The sequence below is a fragment of the Natator depressus genome, chromosome 1 (genome assembly GCF_965152275.1).
Source record: "Natator depressus isolate rNatDep1 chromosome 1, rNatDep2.hap1, whole genome shotgun sequence".
NCBI lineage: Eukaryota > Metazoa > Chordata > Testudines > Cheloniidae > Natator > Natator depressus.
In genome coordinates this window covers 348821360-348838275 of record NC_134234.1, presented here as the reverse complement: position 1 = coordinate 348838275, position 16916 = coordinate 348821360, and the positions used below count along the sequence as shown (strand labels likewise).

Here is a 16916-nt window from a genome sequence, read left to right as displayed (position 1 = left end):
TTGTGCATTTCTCACCTTAACATGTCTGGGATGGCTGCATTACTTCTGAGTGCCAGTACAAGCTATATAGCTCACAACGCCCTTTGTGTTGGCTCTCATTCCTATTCCTTCCTCCTGTGGACTCAGCATCAGTCTTAGCACCACGATCCCATTGGCAGGGCCCAGAAAGAGGAAGAAATGAGAACTACCAAGTTTTCAAAACCTCCCAAAATTATCAAAATGGGATCGATATGAAGAGCTAGTATCTCTGCCTCTTCCAGGCCGAAAGACTTATGTCCTCCTGGGAAGGTGGGAATCTCCCTTTTTCAGTGTGTAGCACCTGTCTTAACCATGCTGGGCTTCAAGACGCAGACTTTAAGCTCCGCCGCTGGTCCAGGGCTCAATACTATCTTTCCCCTTGGCCCAGTGTAATTTTGGAATTCTCCCCATACTGCCTCCACATTTAGGATAAGAAGGAAACACGTCATTGACTTGCTTTCTTTTAAGGGCAAAATAGCAGCATGTGATGCTCCTCAGGGTTTTTAGCAGCAGACCCACTAGGGAAGGGGAAGTAGTGGGCAAGAGGACCAGTGGACAGGCAATGTGCATGATCAATGCTAGTTATTCACATGGCTGCACATTTGAGCGCGTGACTCCAACCTCTACAGTCTGCTTGTGGTGGTCACAGCTAGAGTTTAGGCTGCACAAACTTTTCCAGTCCAATCTGTTTTCAAACACTCTGAATTTTCTGAACTTCCACATTTTTAAGGCTGAAATTTTTCCAGGTTTGGGCTAGTTTTGAGGGAGAGTCATTCTGGAAAGTCATTTTTGATTAGGAGGAGGGCAAAGAAGTACATTTTCCCCATTATAGAAAGCTTGTTTTATGGTAGTCTGTAGAGTTCTAGAACTGAGAGGACTGACAGTAGGAGGTGCAATTTGGCAGGGGAATAGCCTTTGTTCAGAAAACTGGCGCTTGTTTGTCCTTGCAAAAGCTGTGTTAGATATGCCTGACTTACTGGCCTTCGAAAATCACACACCACATGTGCACTAGATTTTGTTTTCATGGGACTATTGCGTGAATCCTTCCTGCTGTGAAGCCCAGATGTTCCCTGGGCTGCCCAGGCGGGCTCAGATTGAAATAACTATTCTTTACATAAAGCTGCCACGTGTAGAGTAACCCATCTCCAGGGATTTCCCAGAACTAGAAGCAAGTGCTTTTTATCGCCCTGGACAGCTGAGAAGCTCCACTTTCCAATGGGCTTGCTGGAGCAGGACCCAACCTGGCCATCTTAGGCGCTAGGCCAGTGCAATTTTTAGGTGTAAATTTTGCATTTGGGAAAGGAAGGAAACACTTTAGAGGCTGGTCGTTGAGGTGAAATTGGCATCTGGTGTGGGCTGTGTAAGGCTGAACATTCACAGCAATTCTAACGTGAACGTGTGTAAAACTGCAATGTCAGAGTGCTGGTATCATCGACACACCAGGGGACTGATCCCGCATTTTCATCGGTGACTTGCTGCAAGACAAAAGAGGGCTAATGTAATCCTTGGATGTATAAACAGGGGAGGAGCGAGATGATTTTACCTCTACAGAGGAGTGCTGAGATGGATACTGGACTGCATTGTCCAAAGGATGTCAGAAAAATTGGAGAGGATGCAGAAAAGAGCCACAGAAATGGTTTAAGGGCTGGAGAAAATGCCTGACAGTGAGGGACTTAGAGCTCACACAGCCTGTTTATCTTAGCAAAAAGAAGACTGAGAGGTGACTCGGGTGAAAGTAAGCCAATACGGGCCAGTACAGCATACTGGTAAAAAGTGGCCATCGGTAACGGCCTGTACCCAGCTGATGTTAAAGCGCTGCCTTTAAATCACCTGGGCCCTTTAAATCGCCGCTGGAGCCCCCGGTGGCACAGGCCAGGCAGCACAGATGGGCTGGCTGGGGGACACTGACCCTCCGCCCCTTCCGGCTGAGGCCCCGCCCCCTTCTGGGGTCCAGAGCCGGCCCCCGTACCAGTAAGTGTTAAATGTTACTTTCACCCCTGAGGTGACTTGAGTACAGAATGTAACACCCTTCAAGGGAGAAAATACCAGATACTAAAGGATGTTTTAATCTAGTGGAGAAAGGCAGAACAAGAACCAGTGGCTGGAAACTGAAGCCATACAAATGGAAATTAATAAGAAGGCAAGAAATTTCAACAGTGAGAATGATTAATTATGGGAATAAACTACCAAGGGAAGTGGTGGATTCTCCATCTCTTGAAATCTTCAAAGCCAGACTTTGATGCCTTTCTGGAAGATCTTTAGCTAAACACAAGTTATTAGGTTCAATACAGGGTAACTGGGTGAATATTATTGGCCTGTTACACAGGAGGCCAGACTAGATGATCTAATGATCCCTTCTGACCTTGCACTCTATTAATCTATGGTTGGCGAGCTTGCTTTGTCAGGACAGACACCTGTCTACCCTCTGAGACACTTCTTGTGACAGTTCAGCCTAAAAATATGCCCTAACTGGGAAAGTGGATAAAAGTGTATAGTGTGGAACTATAGCAACAATAGATGTTGATGGGGAAAAGGTGCAAAAACAAGACAGAATGAGTTAGCCCTGTAAGCAGGGTCTGAATGAGCTGTCTCCTGACATCTAGTGATGATCTCTGGGGAAAGACTTCAGGAACTGACCTTATCATAGAAATCATAGGACTGGAAGGGAGCTCACTAGGTCATATAGCCCAGTGCCATGCACTGAGGCAGGACTAAGAATTCTCTAGACCAGCCCTGACAGGTGTTTGTCTAACTTGCTCTTAAACCTCCACAGATGGAGATTTCCCAACCTCCAGTGCTTAACTATCTTGAGAGGAAGTTTTTTTTTCTGATGTCCAACCTAAATCACCTTTGCTGCTATTTAAGCCCATTGCTTCTTGTCCTATCCTCAGAGGTTAACAAGAATACTTTTTCTCCCTCATCTTGTAACAATCTTTTATGTTTTAAAAACATGTTATCATGTACAAATACAGACTGGGGGGAAACTGGCCTGCCAGAGAAGAATTTGGGAGTTATGGTGGATCACAACATCAGCATGAGTCAGCAATGTGATGCTGTTGCAAAAAAAGCAAATGCAATTTTAGGTTGCATTAACGAAGGCACAGCATGCAAGTCACAGAGGTTATAGTACTGCTCTGCTTGGCACTGGTTAGGCCTCAGCTGGAGTAGTGTGTCTAATTTTGGTGACCAATGTATAGAAAGGATGTAGAGAAACTGGAAAGGATCCAGAGGCGAGCGACAAAGATAATCAAAGCTGAAGAAACTGCGTATGTTCAGTTTGGAAAAGAGGAGGTTGAGGGGGACATGATAGTGGGTCTTCAAATACTTGAAATGTTACCATAAAAAGATGGAGAAAAATGGCTCTCTCTTGCCACAGAGGGCAGGACAAGAGGCAATAGGTTCACACGACAGCATAGCAGATTTAGATTAATTCTCAGGAAAAACGTCCTAACTGTGAGAAGAGATGGGCAATGGAACAGACTGCCGTATGGTATCCTTATCACAGCTGGCATCTCACACAGGAAGTAGGGGATCTCGGAAAGGCTGCTGGGAGGCAGCAGCAGGGTGAGGTACTATGCGCAAAATTACAAAGAGGAAGTTGCACAACCAGGTGCCGGCTGCAGGCAGACAGGCGGCTCAAGATGAAGACCTAGCACAGGGGGTGGCAGATGGCAACACAGGCTCTTGACCGTCACCAGCAGCAATGAGCCAAGCCCAAAGACAGGGTGAGGTACAGCTGGGCTGCGTGCTGGCAGGAGGAGCTGGGGGCTCCTGCCCACAGTAGGTTGGCCACAAGCTGGGCATCATGGGATGGTGATGAGGAAGAAGTATGTGGGCAAATGTAGGTGCCAGTCTCCGAGGATCCCCCCATGATCATCCCATTTCCAGACAGCTTCCGATGTACATAGCACCATGAACAGGAGCTGCTGCATCACCAGCTGCAATTAGAGCCCCAGCAGGCTGAATGCTCCCTCCCCGGTGCTGGTCTCCAGGGCCATCACGCTACCTACAGCAGGGTTGCAAAGGGGCAAGGACACAGATGAGACACCCCAGCAGGTTGTGCAGTGAGTGCTGACCCTGTGTATCAGCGAGCGCAAGACCTCAGGGCAGGGAGCGCTGACCCACAGTGTATGGGTATGCGAGAGTGACCTCAGGGTGTGCAGTTAGCGCTGGCCCAGGGCGTGTGTGTAAGACCCCAGCGAGGGCCACACAGTGAACCACAAGCCAGGGCATGTGTGAGATCCCACATCACTCAACTTCCATGCAGGCCTGGGCATGGGGCTCTGAAGGGAGCTGGAGTTGTAGAGGGGATTCTCAGGCCATATCTATACTACCACTTATGTCACTCTAACATACGTCACTCAGGGGTGTGAATAAACTGAAACTTACAGAAGCGCCAGTGTGGACAGCCCTATGTTGCTAAGAGAGCTTCTCCCGCCAACTTGGCTACCACCGCTTACGAGGGGTTCATTAATCACATCAACGGGAGAGCGCTCTCCCCTCGGCTTACAGCGGCTATGTGAGAGAACTTCGCCATGCAACTGCATTGGTACAATTGCGCTGATGTAAGCTCTCCGAGTGCAAGAGGTTTGTATTCCTGTGTGAGCAGCTGCCTGCACTAGTGGAGAACAGGGAAAGGCCATGCAGATGTGGTGTGACCTGCACAGGAACCCAAATTAATCCAGCTGTGCATGGACTGAATGTCAGAAACTGAGAGAATTGCTTCTGGGCTCTGGAAAGCTCCAGCTTGTGTCCCCTCTCATTTCATTCCTCTCCCAGGTAACAATCCCAGTTTTCCAATCTCTAGTCATAGGTTTTTCCAGGCCCCCTGATCATTCTTGTTGCTCTTAGAATCATAGAATATCAGGGTTGGAAGGGACCTCAGGAGGTCATCTAGTCCAACCCCCTGCTCAAAGCAGGACCCAATCCCCAACTAAATCAGCCCAGCCAGGGCTTTGTCAAGCCTGACCTTAAAAACCTCTAAGGAAGGAGATTCCACCACCTCCCTAGGTAATACATTCCAGTGCTTCACCACCCTCCTAGTGAAAAAGTTTTTCCTAATATCCAACCTAAACCTCCCCCACTGCAACTTGAAACCATTACTCCTTGTTCTGTCATCTGCTATCACTGAGAACAGTCTAGATCCATCCTCTTTGGAACCCCCTTTCAGGTAGTTGAAGGCAGCTATCAAATCCCCCCTCATTCTTCTCTCCTGCAGACTAAACAATCCCAGTTCCCTCAGCCTCTCCTCATAAGTCATGTGTTCCTGTCCTCTAAACATTTTTGTTTCCCTCTGCTGGATGCTTTCCAATTTTTCCACATCCTTCTTGTAGTGTGGGGCCCAAAACTGGACACAGTACTCCAGATGAGGCCTCACCAATGTCGAATAGAGGGGAACGATCACGTCCCTCGATGTGCTGGCAATGCCCCTACTTATACAGCCCAAAATGCCGTTAGCCTTCTTGGCAACAAGGGCTCACTGTTGACTCATATCCAGCTTCTCATCCACTGTAACCTCTAGGTCCTCTTCTGCAGATCTGCTGCCTAGCCATTCGATCCCTAGTCTGTAGCAGGGCATGGGATTCTTCCGTCCTAAGTGCAGGACTCTGCACTTGTCCTTGTTGAACCTCATCAGATTTCTTTTGGCCCAATCCTCTAATTTGTCTAGGTCCCTCTGTATCCTTTCCCTATCCTCCAGTGTATCTACTACTCCTCCAAGTTTAGTGTTATCTGCAAACTTGCTGAGGGTGCAATCCACGCCATCCTCCAAATCATTAATGAAGATATTGAACAAAACGAGCCCCAGGACCGACCCTTGGGGCACTCCACTTGATACCGGCTGCCAACTAGACATGGAGCCATGGATCACTACCCGTTGAGACCGACAATCTAGCCAGCTTTCTATCCACCTTTATAGTCCATTCATCCAGCCCATACTTCTTTAAACTTGCTGGCAAGAATACTGTGGGAGACCATATCAAAAGCTTTGCTAAAGTCAAGGAATAACACGTCCACTGCTTTCCCCTCATCCACAGAGCCAGTTATCTTGTCATAGAAGGCAATTAGATTAGTCAGGCATGACTTGCCCTTGGTGAATCCATGCTGACTGTTCCTGATCACTTTCCTCTCCTCTAAGTGCTTCAGAATTGATTCCTTGAGGACCTGCTCCATGATTTTTCCAGGGACTGAGGTGAGGCTGACTGGCCTGGAGTTCCCCGGATCCTCCTCCTTCCCTTTTTTAAAGATGGGCACTACATTAGCCTTTTTCCAGTCGTCCAGGACCTCCCCCGTTCGTCAGGAGTTTTCAAAGCTAATGGCTCTGCAGTCACATCCGCCAACTCCTTTAGCACCCTCGGATGCAGCGCATCCGGCCCCATGGACTTGTGCTCGTCCAGCTTTTCTAAATAGTCCTGAACCACTTCTTTCTCCAGAGGGCTGGTCACCTCCTCCCCATGCTGTGCTCTTCTCTGAACCCCCTTTACTTCTGCCATATCCTTTTTGAGATGGGGAGACCTCTGCCGCATCCAGTGTCCAGAGAAAGCTGCACCATTGATCTATATAAAGGCATCAGAATATTTTCCATATGATCCTCCATTCCGTGCCTTATGCACCCTAACATCTTGTTTGCTTTATTGACCAGAGCTGTGCACTGAGCAGAATTTGCCACCAAACGGTCTCCACTGACACCAGGTCCCCTTCCTGAGTTGATTCAGACCCTGTAACGTACGTGAGTAGTTTACATTTTCCTCCAGTGTGCATTGTTCTTGCATTTATTGACATTAAACTTTATTTGCCATCATGTTGCCCACCCCTCTGGCTTGGTCAAGTCTCTGAATATTTCACAGTCCTCTCTGATCCTAGCTAACCTAAATAACTTTGTGGGCCTGGTAACTTGTTATCAAGGTTCCTTCCCCACTCTGAACTCTAGGGTACAGATGTGGGGACCTGCATGAAAGACCCCCTAACCTTATTTTTACCAGCTTAGGTTAAAAACTTCCCCAAGGTACAAACTTTTCCTTGTCCTTGAACCCTATGCTGCCACCACCAAGCATTTTAAACAAAGAACAGGGAAAGAGACCACTTGGAGACGTCTTCCCCCAAGCCCTACACCCCCTTTCTTGGGGAAGGCTTGATAAGAATCCTCACCAATTTGTACAGGTGAACACAGACCCAAACCCTTGGATCTTAAGAACAATGAAAAATCAATCAGGTTCTTAAAATAATAATTTTATTTAAAGAAAAGGTAAAAGAATCACTTCTGTAAAATCAGGATGGTAAATACCTTACAGGGTAATCAGATTCAAAACATAGAGAATCCCTATAGGCAAAACCTTAAGTTACAAAAAGACACAAAAACAGGAATATACATTCCATCCAGTACAGCTTATTTTACCAGCCACTAAACAAAAGGAAATCTAGCTAGATTACTTACTAACTTAACAAGAGTTGTAAGGCTGCATTCCTGATCTGTTCCCACAAAAGCATCACACAGGCAGACAAACCCTTTGTTCCCTCCCCTCCAGATTTGAAAGTATCTTGTCCTCTCATTGGTCATTTTGGGTCAGGTGCCAGCGAGGTTACCTTAGCTTCTTAAGCCTTTACAGGTGAAAGGGTTTTGCCTCTGGCCAGGAGGGATTTTATAGCACTGTGGACAGAAAGGTGGTTACCCTTCCCTTTATATTTATGACACTTGTTGCTTCATAAACTAACAATTTGCTCCAGCATCATTTCTTCTGGTCACTGCTAGGAACTGATATTATCAGGAAAGAGCAGGTCTGGCGTAGTACCTCCCCAACATCCTCTGCAGTGAGGGCTGACTGGTACAGATCATTTAGCTCCTCACCAATACCCTTATCTTTCTTAATTGCTCTCTTTTACTCCTTGGTGATCTAGGGGACCCACAAATTCTTCCACAGGCTTCCTGTTTTAGATACAGATTAATCAATTATAGGGCCTGAAGGGGCTATTATGATCACCTACTCTGACCTCCTGTATAACACAGGCCAGACTTCCCCAAAATAATTCCTAGAGCAGATCTCTTAGAAAAACATCCAGTCTTCATTTAAAAACTGTCAGTGACTGAGAATTCACCACAACCCTTGGTAAATTGTTCCCACAGTTAATTACTCTCACTGTTAAAAATGTATGCCTTATTTCCAGTCTGAATCTGTCTAGAGTCAACTTCCAGCCTTTGGATCCTGATATACCTTTGTCTGCTAGATCGAAGAGCCCATTATTAAATATTTGTTCTCTATGAAGGTACTTACAGACTGTAATCAAGTTACCCCTTAACCTTCTCTTTGTTAAGCTAAATAGATTGAGTTCCTTGGGTTTATTACTATAAGACTTGTTTACTAATCCTTTAATCATTCTTGTGGTTCTTCCCTGAATCCTCTCCAATTCATCAACATCCTTGAACTGTGGACTCCAGAGCTGGACACAGTATTCCAGCAGTGGTCGCACTAATGCCAAATAAAAAGGCAAAAACGCCACTCTATTCCTACTCAAGATTCCATGTTTATCAATCCCAGGATTGTATTACCTCTTTTGGCCACAGCGTAACACTGGGGAGCTCATCCACAACCTCCAAATCTTTTTCAGTCACTCCTTTCCAGGATAGAATCCCCTGTCCTGTAAGTATGGCCTGCATTTTTTGTTCCTAGATGTATATGTTTACATTCAGCCCTATTAAAATGCAATTTTGTTTGTTTGTGCCCAGTTTACCAAGCAATCCAGATTGCTCTGAACCAGTGACCTGACCTCTTTATTATTTATCACTCCCCCAATTATTGTATTATTTGCAAACTTTATCGGTGACAATTTTATGTTTTCTTCCAGGTCATTGATAAAAATATTAAATAAGAACATAAGAACAGCCATCGTGGGTCAGACCAAAGGTCCATCTAGCCCTGTATCCTGTCTTCCAACACTGGCCAATGCCAGATACCCCAGAACAGGTAATCATCAAGTGATCCATCCCCTGTCACCCATTCCCAGCTTCTGGCAAACAGAGGCTAGGGACATTTTTCTTCTTCAGCATGTTTCCAAGTTCCCTGAAGTCATCTACTATGCACAAGATATCCTGCGATGCAGTAGCATTTGTGCACTGATATGAACTATCACCAATGGATCCTTGCCCATCAACTTCAGAAGCCTGTCCAATCTTAGAGCGACATCTCATGTCTTAGCTCCAGGATGGCTGCATGCTATCCTGTTATCTGCCTCTTCCTTGCAGAATGTTCTTTCAAGTCTTCTGACTACTGAATCTCCAACAAGGATCCTCTGTCTTCCTTGGATGGATAGAGAACTCTTGGCAAGTAAGCTTGATTTTCTCAGAGGTTGGACTGAGCTGCCATCCACGTGTATCCCATACATCTGTTCCCTTGGACCTGCTGGATCTCAAGAGGTATCGTCCGTAGTTTCCAGTCTGCCCATTCTCATCTATCTCCTACTGAGCAGAAAGCAGCTGTGACCTCTTGCCTCTCATCAGGCCTCCTCTCTCACCAATTTCTTTGTGGCCAGCTCTATTCTTCCTTGAACCTGAAGTGCTGGTGTTTACCCAACCTGGTTGTCTGCACTTAAAGAATCCTGTTGTAAATGGCTATGGGTCTCAAATCTTGGCCCACAGGTTCCCACGCAGCCCTCACACCTGCGCTATCGCTGGGTATCTCATCCTGAACTACTGGAAGTGAGGGGCTTCCAGAGGCATCACCGACGAGTACCCAGACTGGGGTGATGACTAGCCCCAGTGACCGTCTGGAACATACTATTTAAGCCAGAAGGGGAGACATGAAGTTGTTTGAATCACTGAAGCACTTCCTGACTGGCTGCTGCACTGGACCTGACTCTTTCATCATCCCTAAACTTTGCTTCTGGCTCTGACCCCTGGCTTGGTTCCTGCTTCCCTATTCTGGCTCTGTCCACTAGGCCTGACCACCCCTGCTCTGACCACTCGGAAACACTGCCCAAGTCCCAATTCTGACCGCTTGCTTGGACCAATAACCCTTGGAAGGAGAGAATCTGCCAACCATGTACCCTGCTACATGCCATTGTAGACAGTCTCATCATACCATCCCCTCCATAAACTTATCAAGCTCAGTCTTGAAACCAGTTAGGTTTTTTGCCCCCACTGCTCCCCTTGGAAGGCTGTTCCAGAACTTCACTCCTCTGAGGGTTAGAAACCTTCACCTAATTTCAAGCCTAAACTTGTTGATGGCCAGTTTATATCCATTTGTTCTTGGGTCTACATTGGTGCTTAACTTAAATAACTCCTCTCCCACCCTGATATTTATCCCTCTGATGTTTCTTGACTTTAGCAAAGCTTTTGACACGGTCTCCCACAGTATTCTTGTCAGCAAGTTAAAGAAGTATGGGCTGGATGAATGCACTATAAGGTGGGTAGAAAGTTGGCTAGATTGTCGGGCTCAACGGGTAGTGATCAATGGCTCCATGTCTAGTTGGCAGCCGGTGTCAAGTGGAGTGCCCCAGGGGTCGGTCCTGGGGCCGATTTTGTTCAATATCTTCATTAATGATCTGGAGGATGGTGTGGATTGCACTCTCAGCTAATTTGCGGATGATACTAAACTAGGAGGAGTGGTAGATACGCTGGAGGGCAGGGATAGGATACAGAGGGACCTAGACAAATTGGAGGATTGGGCCAAAAGAAATCTGATGAGGTTCAATAAGGATAAGTGCAGGGTCCTGCACTTAGGACGGAAGAACCAATGCACCGCTACAGACTAGGGACCGAATGGCTAGGCAGCAGTTCTGCGGAAAAGGACCTAGGGGTGACAGCGGACGAGAAGCTGGATATGAGTCAACAGTGTGCCCTTGTTGCCAAGAAGGCCAATGGCATTTTGGGATGTATAAGTAGGAGCATTGCCAGCAGATCGAGGGATGTGATCGTTCCCCTCTATTTGACATTGGTGAGGCCTCATCTGGAGTACTGTGTCCAGTTTTGGGCCCCACACTACAAGAAGGATGTGGATAAATTGGAGAGAGTCCAGCGAAGGGCAACAAAAATGATTAGGGGTCTGGAACACATGACTTATGAGGAGAGGCTGAGGGAACTGGGATTGTTTAGTCTGTGGAAGAGAAGAATGAGGGGGGATTTGATAGCTGCTTTCAACTACCTGAGAGGTGGTTCCAGAGAGGATGGTTCTAGACTATTCTCAGTGGTAGAAGATGACAGGACAAGGAGTAATGGTCTCAAGTTGCAGTGGGGGAGGTTTAGGTTGGATATTAGGAAAAACTTTTTCACTAGGAAGGTGGTGAAACACTGGAATGCGTTACCTAGGGAGGTGGTAGAATCTCCTTCCTTAGAAGTTTTTAAGGTCAGGCTTGACAAAGCCCTGGCTGGGATGATTTAATTGGGGATTGGTCCTGCTTTGAGCAGGGGGTTGGACTAGATGACCTCCTGAGGTCCCTTCCAACCCTGATATTCTATGATTCTATGTATTTATAGAGAGCAATCCTACCTCCCCTCAGCCTTTGTTTCGTTAGGATAAACAAGCTAAGAGCCTTGAGTCTCTTCTTATAAGGTAGGTTTTCCAATCCAGCCAGTCTCCTGACATGGGGCTGGATCAGAACCGGCATCCACTAGAGGATAAAGGCTCTGTGATGGGGCTTAACCCCCATCATATGCAAGGCTAGTGAATACACCCAATTAGTCATGCTTTGCACCCAGGGAGGTGGATAGCGAACCGGCTCCTGGTCAGAGGGCGCAGAGCTAAGCCATAATAAAGTAGACTGAGGGAGCTCAATTACAGGAGAAACAGCAGAGGAGACAGACCTTTCTGAGAGAAGCCCAGCGGAAGGATACACAGACAGAATGGGGGTAGTGGGCTACAGGGAAAGATTAGGCTCCTACAAGGGAAGCCCTGAGATAGGGTTTGTAAGTAGAGAAGAGAAAATTTCAGTAGCCCAAGAGTGCAGAACTATTCAATTTTGTTTGGACTTGTTCATGATACCCCAGAAGAGGTCTGAACTTAGGTGACTTGGGTGGAGGGTTGAAACACAGAAGAGCTGGTGCCATAGGCAGGTGGGCAGTAAGAGCTGCTGGAGCCAAAGATAGTGACACTGATGCTAGGGGGTGCTCCGAAGGTTAGTGAGCCCAACCACAGGCTCCTACCCTGATTCCTTGCATCCCCACAACCTGGGCCCAGGCTGAAACCAGCACCCGAGAGGTGAAGTTGTCTCCCCCATGTGACACAGAGGTATCTCTGAGATCTGGCTCAGACATGCCAGCTGATCCGCTCTGTCAGTGAAAATGCCTGCACCAAAGGAAACTTTATTATTGCAGCACACCATGGCTGTGTTGGAGAAATGCTTTACAGAGGAAAGCACTAGATAAGCAATGAAGATGGTCACTGGTAATGAACAGCCAGAGTGCATGTGGGCAAGGCAGTGGGGTGGTTTTGCACCTCACAGAGATATTCCACACCCATCACCAAGATCTGTGCCCTGTGGGGGCAGCCCCCTGTACCCACTGCTCCTAGTTTATATGTGAGCACACTCCGTGCTGGTGAATTGCAGGCTGGAGTTCCTCTGCCATGCTGGAGTTCAGTGGATTCCTGCTGGTATCTAAGGTTTGTCTGTAGCATCCACACTATCTAGGTGCGACATGTGCAGCCAGAGGTAAGTGAGACATTCCCCCAGAGCGTGGTGTAAGGTGTATTGCATCTGGTATTTGCCCACTGTAACAGACATTACATAGCTCCCTGTCCTCGTTACGGGGATAGTCTAGCTCAGGGGTCCCCAACGCGGTACCCGTGGGCACCATGGCGCCCGCCGGACACCATGCTGCCAAAATGCCGCCACCGCGTGCGGCTGCCGGAGAACCGCCTGCCAAAATGCCACCGAGAACCGTTGTCGTTTCTCGGCAGCATTTCGGCGGCGACGCTTCTTGCCGCTGCCGCTTCTCGGCGGTGGGGTGTCCGGCACCTGCCACAGTCTCCTGGGAATACCAATATGCTATTCCCACAGGAAAGGTTGGGGACCACTGGTCTAGCTGGCGCTGCTACCAGCACTTCCTGCATGAAAGGCAAGGCCCTCCGCATCTCCAAGGAGGTTAGTCAAGGGTAAGTCTCCTCTGCTCTAGGATGACTCTGTCCTGCTTGCCTTGGGTAGGCTGTGAACACGCTCCCCTGTGTCATAGTGTGCCAGGCCGCAGCGCAGACGTGGCTCATCCTGCTGGTACCAGAGACTCTCGCTGAACTCCGGGAAGAAGAAGGCAATTTCTCTACGGGCTGATGCCGCCGAGTCTGTTAGAGGAGAGGGGGAGAGAGAGAGAGAGAGCGCGCCTTGAGGTGGTGGTGGCACATTGTCTTGATCGTACCCTGAGCTCTACTCAGAGGGGTGGAGGGGACAGCCTATGCTCATGGGCCTAAGTTTTACCACTGCATCCCTGAGTCATGGAACTGGGGTGAATGGAGCCTGTCTACTTGGATTGGAGGAACCTGCAGGGATGCAAGGACATGTGGTTTGGGCACCAGCAGAGGCAATGAGTGCACCGAGACAGTGCCCCCCTCTGGCCCTTCCTCCACCCCAATGATTGCCCTGGTGTTCTTACCTGAGCCATGTATGGTGTTCCTCGTGTCCGTGAGGCCATAGGCTCCCCGGATGGAGTCTGGAGCTGTATTTCGGGCTCGGTACACTTTTGTGGGTCCCATGAGAGACCTCCAGCGTGCAACAGCATCTTCATGTGCTAGGATATAAGCCCGCATTGGGCCACTGGGGAAACACAGCCAGGTGGGGACAAGAGAAGACAAGATTACACCAGGATGTGGGCATCTCATGTGCTTTCTATCCTCACAGACACAGCAGCGTCAGAGTGGCAGGCGAAGGTGGCTGCCATGCAGCACTCCTCTAGGACACAGAGCAGGCTCATTGTAGCCAGGACCTCAGGGTTATCCCAGGCTGTTAAAACACCCTGATTCCAAGGCAGTGATGTGGCATAAGGTAGCCTAGAAAGAATGGCATTTCTAACAATATAGAATGCACTCCCTCAAGGGCTACACTGGCAGGACAGCACCGAGGATCAGCTGTTGCCAGACTGGAATCACAACGTTCTAGCCTTGAGGCCTGAGCATCCTTCATTGTCCCATGAAAGCTGCCTCTCTGGGACGTAAGTGTCATGAATCCCAGAATGACCTTGCCCAGTGCCTTGTCCCACCCCCATTCTCCCCTTATCAAGGCGGGGGGAGGAAGGGTTACCCAAAGGGCAGCAGTGTTGCTAGAAGAAGCACCAGCATGAGGGGGCAATGGCATGTGTGTGAGAGTAGGTGTCACCGCCACTCACTCCTGACAGCCAGAACAGCTCCCAACCCCCATGGCTGGGATTCACTGTTAAGCTATGACTGATAGGGGAGGGGAGGTACCTGGTCATGAACTCCACCAGCCTCCGATAAAAAAATCGCCCTGCAATATGAGAGACAGCATTTCACTCTAAGGGGGCATAGATGTCCAGTTCCCCCATCATACTGATACCCTTGCTTGGCCTTGCCCTACCACCCTCCCCTCATCCCCCTGCCCTTTCCTGTGCTGCTCTTACAATAAGAACAGAGGCATTGCCAGTCCAGGCCACATCTAGCAAAGCATCCTCTCTCTGACTGGGACTGATACCAGCTGCTTCGACAGCAGGGACAGAACCCCGCAGTGGACAATTCTGGGATAATCTGCTCTTGGCAGAGTCTTCGCAGCCCTATCTGTCAATGGCTAGATCCTCCCTGCAGCAGGAGGGTTTATCTTATCCTAGCAGATATAATAGAAGCCGTTTGTTTGCATCCCATCCATCCCAATAGGGTACATATCTGGCCCCTATTACTCCAGGAGCAGAGCACTTGGCAATTTTTAATGTACTGTATTTATCTTCACAACATGAGGTATGTAGGGAAGTGCTATTACCTCCGTGTCTCGAAACGGGAACTGACATACTAAGTGACTAGTCCAAGGTCGTGCAGGAAGTCTGTAGCAGAGCACTATGCATGTAAGTGTCTAATTGTGTTTTGACTCCTACTGAACTCTTGGTCTCAGTAATGCCTCATGGCAGTGAGCACCACAGATTGTGTGTTGCATAATAAATATTTCCTATGATAAGTCTTGCATGTAGTGCCTTCCCCTTTCTTTGAATGACCTGTTGCATTCGGAGAGAGTGAACAGGACTTCCTGATTTTACCTCCTATCTATCCTAGGGTTTATACTGGCATCTATCCCCATAGTATCAGACCACTTTCCAAGAGAAATCAGTTCTGTATCCCTCTGACATGCCCCCTTTCATTCTTCTCTTCATTGAACTACACAATCCCTGTCTTCGAATCTCTCTCCACACAAGAGTCTTTCCATCTCTCAACCCCATCCTTCTGCGATGTCCCTCCTGAGAGAGGCTAACCTGTACCCTTCCCTGTGCTCCCCACTGCCCATTTCCACACTTCCTACATGAGCAAAGACAACCTCCCGTCCCAGGGTTCATGCCCTGAAGGGCCCAGTTAGAGCCAGCGGCAGGCTCCCTGTGATCACTACCTGAGTGCTCCTGGTAAAATCGCTGGCTATCTTCCCTTCTCCACATCAGCTCCTTGGTCCGCACGATGAGGAATTTGTTGTTCAGGATGGTCTCGTGCACGGCCTGGAAAGGCAGGGCCAGGGTGAGGCACAAACACATCAGATGTTGCAGAGCAAAAGACTTCAGCCAAGGAACCAGGGGGATGCTGACTACTGGGAGAAAGGTGTGGTCAGAGAAAGAGAGACTGCAGGGCTGAGCACAGGGGGCAGGTACAGGCTAGCTCCTGGAAATGGGTACAGTGCAACTAGAATAATTCACAAGGCCTCATACTCCACCGACCTGAATTCTGGGGTAGGGACCCTGGGTCCTGTGGCACCTCCAGCAAGAATGGGGCAGTTCTTGCCTCATCAAGCTCTTGTGCCAGCCTCTGCAGACTCAGACAGAGGAACCCCAGGAAACGACTTTCCAAAAGACGACTAAGTCTGTGGCGCACAGCTCTGTATGCTCAATCCAGGGAGGGATGTGGCAGGTTCCGCAGCAGCAGTAACTAGGCCCAGGAGCTGGGTTCACATGGATCAGTGTCCAGTAATCCGAAGTGTGTGTGTGGGGGGGGGAAGATGGGGTTACTACCGCCTGCTGGGGGGGATGGGCCAGGCTGCAGGGGGGGTACCACCAACTAACGCCCCGCGGGGGGACGGGACGGGGGGGGAAATCACCCACTGACGCCCCGCAGGGGGGATGGGACAGGCGGGGGGGGGAATCACTCACGGACGCCCCGCGGGGGGGATGGGACAGACGGGGGGGGGGGGGGAATCACCCACGGATGCCCCGCGGGGGGGATGGGACAGGCGGGGGGGGGAATCACCCACGGACGCCCCGCGGGGGGGATGGGACAGGCGGGGGGGGGAATCACCCACGGACGCCCCGCGGGGGGGATGGGACAGGCGGGGGGGGGATCACCCACGGACGCCCCGCGGGGGGGGATCACCCACGGACGCCCCGCGGGGGGGATGGGACAGGCGGGGGGGGGGGATCACCCACGGACGCCCCGCGGGGGGGATGGGACAGGCGGGGGGGGGGGAATCACCCACGGAGGCCTCCCGGGCCGTGGACCGGGCCGCTGCGGGGGGGCCCGGCGGCCGCTCCGCCCCTCACCTCCAGCACCGGCGGGTGGGCCACGGCGTCCGGCTTCAGCAGCGCCAGCGTGAGCTGCAGCGGGCGCGCGGAGCGCGGCACGGCCCCCATGGCGCTCCCGGCGGGGGCGCGGGCGCGGGCGCGGGGCTGGCGCGTCGCCCTGGCGGGCCGGGGAGGGGCGGGGCCGCTCGGAGGCGGGCCCGGGGCCGGCGCGGGGGCTGGGCGCGGCCCCTGGTGTCCCGCGCCGCGCTCGGCGCCTCAGGCG

The 16916-nt window shown here is 50.0% G+C and overlaps 1 protein-coding gene across 4 annotated transcripts; it reads right to left on the bottom strand.

Moving 5' to 3' along the window:
* Window positions 1-11192: 11192 nt before the first annotated feature.
* On the bottom strand, window positions 11193-16771 carry NME6 (NME/NM23 nucleoside diphosphate kinase 6). 4 transcript variants are annotated; one of them, XM_074942816.1, is made up of 5 exons: window positions 16673-16771; window positions 15538-15640; window positions 14397-14436; window positions 13589-13749; window positions 11193-13280 (listed from the first exon to the last, which is right to left on the bottom strand). In XM_074942816.1, the coding sequence occupies exons 1-5, from the start codon at window positions 16760-16762 to the stop codon at window positions 13114-13116; spliced, it is 561 nt and encodes a 186-aa protein (XP_074798917.1). In that variant the 5' UTR covers window positions 16763-16771; the 3' UTR covers window positions 11193-13113. The 4 variants fall into 4 exon arrangements, with proteins under 4 accessions (XP_074798917.1, XP_074798919.1, XP_074798920.1 ...); XM_074942818.1 differs by having other exon boundaries at window positions 15538-15726; window positions 16673-16757; XM_074942819.1 differs by lacking the exon at window positions 16673-16771 and adding an exon at window positions 15857-15944 and having other exon boundaries at window positions 15538-15726.
* Between the last annotated feature and the right edge of the window lie 145 nt (window positions 16772-16916).

Coding starts and splice junctions, on each gene's coding strand:
- NME6 (XM_074942816.1), bottom strand. CDS start 16,762: ATGGGGGCCGTGCCGCGCTCCGCGCGCCCGCTGCAGCTCACGCTGGCG. Junction 14,437..15,537: donor ATTTTACCAGGAGCACTCAG/GTAGTGATCACA, acceptor CTCATATTGCAG/GGCGATTTTTTTATCGGAGG. Junction 13,281..13,588: donor GAACACCATACATGGCTCAG/GTAAGAACACCA, acceptor CTCCTCTAACAG/ACTCGGCGGCATCAGCCCGT.